This window comes from Oreochromis aureus, linkage group 13 (genome assembly GCF_013358895.1).
Source record: "Oreochromis aureus strain Israel breed Guangdong linkage group 13, ZZ_aureus, whole genome shotgun sequence".
NCBI lineage: Eukaryota > Metazoa > Chordata > Actinopteri > Cichliformes > Cichlidae > Oreochromis > Oreochromis aureus.
The window spans coordinates 33,319,694-33,328,631 of record NC_052954.1 but is presented as its reverse complement, the minus strand read 5'-3'; the positions used below and the strand labels follow the sequence as shown (position 1 = coordinate 33,328,631).

The following is an 8,938-nucleotide window of genomic DNA, read 5'->3' as shown; positions in this document are numbered from 1 at the left end:
TGAGAGGACTGTGCAGTGGATGAATTTGTAAAGCACCTTACAGCAGAAAACTCTCCAGTTAGGAACAAAGCGGTGTTTTCTCCCTGAGCTGAATGACAGCGATGCATCCAAACCCTCAAAATGTCGTCAGCATGGCACAGAGCGAGGGACCTTGGCAAGTGTGTCCATTGTGCTGCTTTCACACATGTATTTTGGGGGGGGAGAAAGTGGGAGGTGTCCTTGTTTTTTAGACTTCTTGGTATAGCGGTCCATACTCCCCCCCCAAACACCCTCCCTCCTCCCTCCTCCTTTATCCTCCTCTTCTCCCCTCTTTTATCCGAGTGTTTGTGGCCCCCTCAGTCTCAGAGCGACTCGGAGCCGAGGAGCGTCACATGGTAAGAGCACCGGGCCTCTGCTCATCAACAGCTAACCTTCTCTTCATTTCCACTGCTTCCTCAAACTGTCTGACAAAATATTAGACACAACAAAGAAAGGTCTTTTTTTTGTTTTTTGTCATGACTTATTGATGAGGGTGCAAAGTGAGGGGAGGGGAGGGGGGTGGGGGTGGGGGGTGGGGGGCACTTAAAGGAGGATTATTTTACTTTGTTTTTATCTCCAGAAACTGTGATTAAACGCTGCAGAGGAAACGTGACGCTTACTGTGAAAACAGATGTTTGGGGTCATTTTTGTTCCTGAAGATGTTAAAAATATGGAAGTGAGGGAGACAAATATGGGAGCGCCATATTACAACTGCATGAAGTGTAGCAGTACACCAAGTCTTGATTATGAAGAAATGCTTTTATTATTTTCCTCCAGGTTTTTTCAAAACCAAACAATACCATACAATCGTTGCTCCGTGCTAATGCTCTGCATCCTGAAACTCTTTGTTCAATTCATAAATGTCGAGTCACTTTAGACTCTTTGGTATTGATCCACGGGAACGTGGACTACGGGATTTTGCGCAGGATCATCAAGAATGATTGTTCTTCTACTTCTGAGGCTTTAAGGGAGGATTTTTGGTGGCAGCTTCTCTTTGAATAATCACACAGCAGAAACTAGAAGTGATGCTGGGCTGAACTTTAGAAGCTGGGAGACTGGTTAGGATCCTTTCTTGTACTACAGTGTTTACTAATTTTATTTATTTTTTTAGGTGGCGTGTATTGGTTTGTGCACTGAAATGGAGTCAAACTCATCTCCATCTGGTAAAATCTGGCTCTGCGTCAGATTCTGACGTTTTCTTGAGTTATTTTTTGTACGTGGACCTCGCCGTCAGTAATCACACACTAATTTGTACCTCGCTGGTAGAATTTGGCGACCTTTGTGTTTTGACTGTATCTGACGAGCGATGTGACTGAGCATGTGTGAGAGTGCACGCTCACACACATCACTTGTCGGTTCTGATCCCGCTCACTGGAAATCAAACCGGCCGTGAGGCCCAGGAGCCTGATGCTCTGGTGATTTAATTTTCCATTTCATTACAACACAAACACGTGAACATTATTAATGGCTCTCATTCTGGTTAATCATATAAAAGCACTGCATCATTACCACACAGCAGTACAGCAAGCAGCCTGTTTTATTGCACTGACCTGAGGTCATGTATGCGAGTAATTCCTCTAATAATCTAGATTGTGTTTACATAAGAGTAATTTTGAAATGTGATTAATCAAGCTTGTAACAGCTAAACTGAAAACAGAGTCTATTTAAAATCTTTGAAGCTTAATTTTCACAATAAAATGCAAGAAAAGATGCGTCAAAAATAACAAACAGTCCATTCAGTTTGAATAAATGATTTTTTCTGGAGGATAAGTAAATGTGGAAGTACCGGTGGGTCCTGAAAGCCTCCCCCAGTGCTCGCTGACAGCACCATGTCCGGGCTGGACTCCTCTTGGTGGAGTGTTTCTGTCGCTTGGCTGATTTTCAATAAGCCAACGACAGACTCACCCCCCCGCTGAGTGCCCATTGTCTGTTTGTTAACACTTAACACTCATGTGTCCGGATGCTCTTTGGCACGTCTTGGTGCTTTGGGGTTCTGATGAGAAACTCTCTTAAACTGTTTTACGTGTTCTGGAGTAGAAACTGCCACTCGTAGTTTTGTATATGCTATGATGCTAACTTCCTGTACTGATGAAGTGTGCACTGACCCAGTTCTGTTGCACCAGTCATTAAACTTTTATTGTGCTTTCTATTCAAAAATTCCTTTTAAAGTTGTAAACAAATCTGTTTTTGTCCTTTGGCAAATGCATTTTATGGGTCGATGCAAGAAGTTACCAGAAAGTAAAGATAGATGAAGCTTTTATTTCTTTAGTGGCTCTGCTTACAGTCCCCGAGTCTCAGTCACATGTAGACGAGCTTAAAACAGCAAATAAAAATCATTTACTGTTGGTTTTAATTTTATTTATTTACTTCAAAGATTAATAGTTAAAGAAAAGGCTAGCATGAAACTTTACGAAAAGCTAAATTATCATCAGATCATAAATACTGGCAAATACACTCTCCGCTCTCTCCAACACACTATTTACCTGCACCTAAATGTAACTGGTTAAATTCAGACCATAGACGGACTACAAACATCTTGTCCTTTGTGCACACGGTTATGAAATATGAAGAATAGTACTGTTTACTGTTGCCAGATTACAGCTGTGCTGAGACGTATTCACAGCACACATCAAACAAAGTTTGACTCAGAGAGATTGTGAAGTTTTTACACAAAGACAAATGGAAACAAATTCAGACAAATGCACGTCTGTATTTGCAAAATTAACTTCAGCTTCACTGAAAAATACTCGACTCAGTGTCATCGAGGTGCATCAGTGGAGATTCTCCAACACACTGTGGACCTGATGATGGCTCATTGTTGAACTTTATACAGAAAAATAAAGAAAACCAAACGACTTCCTGTTCAGGTCTAAAAATATGACACCAGTTCTCATCTCACAGGAAAATATGAAGGAAATGTATTTGTTTGTTTTAAAGGATACAAACTTTTTTCACAACAGCACAGATTTTTTAAAGTAAGTTATAGCAGCAGGAGTTTTATTTGGTGTCAGAAACACATTTTTTGGACACACAAAGCTCAGTGGAACCAAGAAACCAGAGCTTTAAAAGAAGTGGCAACTGTTGCCTTTCAGCCCAAAGCGTGATCTTTTTCCTGTCCAACTCACAAGCTTTTAATACCTTGATTGTTTAGCATGAATGCCACCAGCCCCATCGCCCGCCATCCCTCCAATCTCCAAATATCATTTATTTACTGTTTTAAATATGGAAACACTTTTATTTCATGTTCATGGGGACACGACTGAGTAAATGTGAGACTGCACAGATGAAAATTCCTGCTCAGGAATGTAAAGTTTGTGTCCAGAAAGACTGATCACTAGACTGGAGGTTCTAACATTTACACAAACTGTGACTGTGCTGTGACTTCAGCCATCAGCTGTGCTCCTCTTCCTCCTCCAGTTGGCTGATAAGGGTGGTGTTTATGTCACCTAGTGCATCGCTTACACTCAAGAATATTACATAAAGCAGCACTGACATGATGGCTGTTTATACATCCAGCCGGCACAAAGCACAAAGTCCAGTAATCATTGCTTTCCTGTAACCTTTAGCTCGGTTGTCTTAAAATTAACTGGTGCAACCATTTTTGCCATTTTCTCCAACTTACTCTGGTTAATTTGAATTGAATTGAATTCCAGCTTAAAAGTGCTTCTAAATACTTATCAGCTTTCATAACCTTTCTTCCCTTCCCTGAACAGCCACAATGAATGTCCTGCCATGTTGTGTCCTCATCCTCCTCCTCTTCATCCCCATCCTCACTGAAGCCAAACGCCAACCAGGGCAGGAGAAGCCTGACAAACCCCGTCAGCCTCCTCCATCACCTCAACCGGCCAAGAGACCCAGAAATCGCTCCGTGCCAGGCTCCGGAGAGCTGACCTCCAAGGAGGGGCATCGCTGCGTTTGGCAGACATCAGGTGAAGGTCTGGTGAGCCTGCTGGTGAACTGCAGCATTGAAACACAAGGAGACCTGCAAAGGTGAGCGACGGTAGCGGTACCTCACCTGTGGGTACAGGATACAGGGAATCACTGCAAAGAGTTTATAATTACTGATTTTGAACAGAGAAAAGCAAAATTAAACATGTATGAGTTATAAATCCTCCGATTAGACATTCATACTGGTGCTTTGCTCTTGCGTCAGATGACTCAGTGTTTATTTCCACTTAACAGAGAGACAAAGTCCTCTTTGATTTTCAGCAAAGTTGAAAGTTTCACTTTTGTTGTGAAAATGAAGTAAGACCTTTGTGGTGAGAATAAGGCACGGCAGGACCACGGAGTATCATTTAGAGACATCTTTATTCACATCTCACCACAACACAGCACACCACACACACCTGAGTCCCCGTGTTTTAACCCGGCGGGCGTGATTACGGATGCCGTGCAGGTGCGTCCGCCCTCCCTGCACGGCACCGCAGACCACGCCCCACCACAACCTTATTTTCTTGGTAGGACTTTGCATGGAGTATAAATGTGAACACACCGACTGTGGAAAAAGGAAAGAATTTTGTGCACTCACTTCTAAAGTGGGAGTGGAAATCTCTGCAGGTGATTCACTAACAGCCAGTTAATTTAAATCCCAAAATGTAGACAATTAATTTCAGCAATGACCAACAAAGTCTACTGATAGCAGCGGAAATTAGTGTGAAAAATGAGCTGACACAGCGAGTAGTGCCCGAAGAGACGAGTGTGTTTCTGTGTGATAGAGCAGGACTGATCAACGAGGGCAGCTGAAGGAGAATCCATATGTACTCACATACGTACAGTGTGTTGTGTTGACAATGAGGGCGTGTGCGATCTCTGAGGCTTTTGACTTCTGTTCTCTGTATAAATTGGACCGCTCAGGGTGCCTTATTACAAAGAAGTGTCCCATATTAGCCGAGGCCTGATGTGTAGAATGAAGAAGGACACAACACATGATTTTTACCAACAGACTAAAGTTACTGTTATTGATATTTTAAAATCCATTTGGAAACTCATATATTTTCTTGCTTTATCATTTGCTGTTGTTTTATTCTTTTAACACAGAACTTTAGTCACCAACCGTTATTTTTAAATGTGGTTACATAAAAAATAAAAATAAAAAAAATCAGTTGACATGTGCAAATGCCCTCAGTGCTCCTTTTGCTTGTTTGTGAGGCTGCAGGTATTAGTTAAAGTCAGTAACTTGTACTGTAAAATTATTATTTTATGATATTATTCTAACACACCAGGTTTGCCTGAATCCAACTTATCGTAAAGAAAGATCACTACTCCATAACCAAACTGTGATGTTTCAGAGCTCGCTGTGTGCGCACTGCTGAGAAAAGACAGATGCTCTTGTGCTTCCTGCAGATTTCTTTATGGGCTGTACTGAGATTCTTCTCCTCTTTTTTCAGCATTAATGATAAATTTGATTAGATAAAACTTGACAGGTACAAAGCCAATTAAAGTCAATTAGGATCTATTCAGAAGTGCAAAAAGAAAAAAAACAGCATTACATACAAAAAGTGCCGTTATACAGATTAAAGCCTCTGTGAGACGCTGAGCCTCGTCATGTGCACACATCACCATCATAATGTGGCACAGTTGCTGCCTGCCATAAATCTTAGTAAATGATGTTTGAATTATTCATTCAAATATTACTTATAATGCTGACTTCAAGCATTACAGAAATCTCATTTAAACCACTGAAGTGCTTTGAATGCTCGGGGAGAGAAGATGAGTGCTTTATAAGAATCATACCATCCAAACCATTCAGACACACTGAGTCTAACAGTCTGTGTACGTGGTGTCCAACATGCCAAGCTTGTGGAGCTCTCTTGACTTTGGCCTCTGTGCTCCTTCTGCAGGTATTGGTGTCGTTACGCTGGTAAACCAGACCTCTGCCAGGCCTATGGGGTGAAGTCCAGCCAGTACTGGAAGCAGCTGGTGGGAAAGCTGAAGAAAAGGCAGAATGCCTGCGAAGGGGAAAAAGTCCTGAAGGCCAAAACCTGCAAGAAGGCGCCCGCAGAGGCCCACATGAAGCTCGCTCAGCGCAGCGGGGAAGACGACAAGAAGGGAGGGAAGGAAGGAGGGAAGAAGAAACCAGCTGGGAAGAGTGTAGGAGGAGGAAGGATGGACAAAAGGAAGAAGAAGGAAGAGGAGACAGAAGAGAAGAAGAAGAGGAGGGAGGAAAGGACTGAGGCTGAGGATGAGGAGGGAATGCAGAGTGACATGGAGCCGGTGCAGGCTTACTGCAGCGAGGGCTGGCACTCGGTCTGCTCCTTCTTTGTCAAGTTCTTTGAAGGCTGATGAGAAATTATTTTGGATTTATGATGGTGCGAATTCACAATCTGAAAACAACACTGGAAATCATGTTCTTAGTCTCATGGGAAGAATCAGGCAGCTCGTTTATAACAATATATATATTCTTTAATTTCATTTTCAACATGGAGCTGCTTTAATAAACAAATATACCCAACGTTATCTTATATTTGGACATAAAAACTTTGATAACATCAGCTTTTTATAGAGTCTGACTTTTTTCTCTAACCAATTAGCCCCATGGCATCTACTTAGCTATGCTACAGTGGAGAGATAATTACTACCAGGTAATATAAATTATGCAAAACCATTAAAATTAAAGGTGTTAATGTTCAATGAACACGATTAATTTATTAGAAAATCATTAGAGACTGTTAATTTAACCTGAAATGGGAAAGAGTCGACCTATAAAAGTACTTTTTATAATAACCTTCAGTGAGTGTGTCAGGCTTTCCAGGTGTGTTTTAATATTTGTTTTCAGTTCAGCTCACATTTCATTAATGCAGGACTCACTGCTACAGTTGGCTTTACACAAAACGTCTCATCAGCATGAGGCTAACAGTATTTTAGACATAAAGTCAAAGTTTGGTTAAATTCTGTTCATCACTTCAGTTCATTTTAGAAGGTTTTTAAATATTTTTAAACCCCATAATTCGCATCAAGTTTCTTTATTTGGAAAAAATAAACTTTTTGTTTGGTTATGTTTAGATTTCGGACGTGTCTTGCCATCGTAGATGTGTTTTCTAGAACTCAGAAGAAACTGAAAAGTTATTTTATGTCCAAATTTTCTGATAATAAATAAATGTAATAATTCTGTGGGCAACAATCAGTCAGTGAGAATAGTGATTCTTAAGTTTAATCATGTGTATTTTAGTACTTCTTGTTTTCTAGATGTGAAACTTTTTTATACACTTTGTGTAACTTTTTCTAAATGACTGTTAACAATGTTGGAACTCGACAATAAAGTGCTTCAAATTTCCCTTTCTAATCATGTGATTAACATTCAATAGTCCATGCATTCACCCCATATATTCACACATAATCATAATATTGTGATGACATCTTGGCCATTAAAGCAGAACAGTTTGGGAGTTTTGTGGTATTTAAACCACACAGTGTAATATTTTGGTTATAAGAGTTAAAAAAAAAAGCTTGACCTTTGAACCAAACATGACTTGGGAGAAAAATAAATGTGCTGCCTTTATTCTTTGCTGAAGATCAGTGCTCTCCACTGCTCTGTTGACCCAACCATGCTCAATGTAATTAACGGGCAGGCTGAATTTAATGGAAAATTTCTGTTTCGTGATCTTCTCACGTACATTTTATTTAGTTATGGAAAATACTGCATACTGATGAGACTTCCACAGAGCTGAATGACATGAATTCTTTTAGCTATGGGCAGTATGGATGTTTAATGACGCCAGAGACACTTATAGGTACACACTGCCTCAGTTCTTTGTGGCATAGATTCAACAAGGTGCTGAAAACATTCATTGGGATTTGTCCCATTCCACCACATCCCAGCGGTGATCTATTGGACTGACATCTAGTGACTGTGGTGGCAATCCCAGTACAGTGAACTCAAAAAAACATATCCCCCACACCATTACACCACTAGCAGCAGCCTGAATGGCAGATACAAGGCATTATGTCATATATGCCAAATTCTGACCCAACTATCTCCAGCAGAAATCGAGACTCAGACCAGGCAACGTGTTCCAGACTTCTATTCCCAGTTTTGCTGAATATTTGTGAAACACAGGAAAAAATTCACAAACAGCAGTGGGGCGCAGAGAGGTCTTCTACTACTGTAGCCCATGTGCTTCAAGGTTCAACACATTATGCATTCAGAGATGTTTTCTGCCTGCCCAGTTATTGTTGCCTTTCTTTCAGGTCAGCGCAGTTTGACCATTCTCAAGGTATCTTCCCCCCCACCACCGGATGTTTTCTCTGTAAACCCCAGAGATGTTTGTATGTGAAAATCCAAGAATTTCTGAAATACTAGGCCAGCCTGTCTGACCAAAACAACGGGAAGGAAACTTTTTAAACCCCGTTTCATGTCTACCTGCATCACCTGCATGCAGTGATTAAAAATTCATGATGAAAACTCAGATTATTAACCGATAAGAAAGCATATGAAGCAGGCAAAATTAGCAAAAAGCAGAACTGTTATTTGGCAAAATACTAAATAAACATGAACTACGAAGTTCAAGAGGTTCAACTAAATGGGACAAAGCGAGCAGGTGACAGACGAAATGCTGAAATATGCATGTTTGTTAAGTGGTGGTGAAGATAAAGTGGACCTCTTTAGAGAGATTTACAGATTGGTTTCTTGTTTACGTCCTTTGGTCTTTTTTAGGTCTAGTTATTTACTTCGTGTGTACTCAGTTATCTTGGCTTCCCTGCATCATACAGTTTTGTCAGCCTGAGTCTTTCTACTCCACTTGGATCACTGGATTTTCTGTTTCTACTGCTTTGGTTTTGACTGAATAAAGTTGAGCCTTTGTTCATCAAGTTAGCCTGACTATTCCCCTGCACTCGATATAATGACACAAAAAGCCACTGCAGAAAACCGTTTAAATACACACGAGGTAATTTAGGAGAGAGAACACAGCTGGGGAAAACA

General features: G+C 40.8%; 1 protein-coding gene across 1 annotated transcript; it reads left to right on the top strand.

Moving 5' to 3' along the window:
• The first annotated feature begins 334 nt into the window (after positions 1-334).
• On the top strand, positions 335-7,412 carry fgfbp3 (fibroblast growth factor binding protein 3). Its single transcript, XM_031754270.2, has 3 exons — positions 335-374; positions 3,732-4,008; positions 5,859-7,412. Exons 2-3 carry the CDS (start codon positions 3,737-3,739, stop codon positions 6,298-6,300), a joined length of 714 nt encoding a protein of 237 aa, XP_031610130.1. The 5' UTR covers positions 335-374; positions 3,732-3,736; the 3' UTR covers positions 6,301-7,412.
• Positions 7,413-8,938: the final 1,526 nt, after the last annotated feature.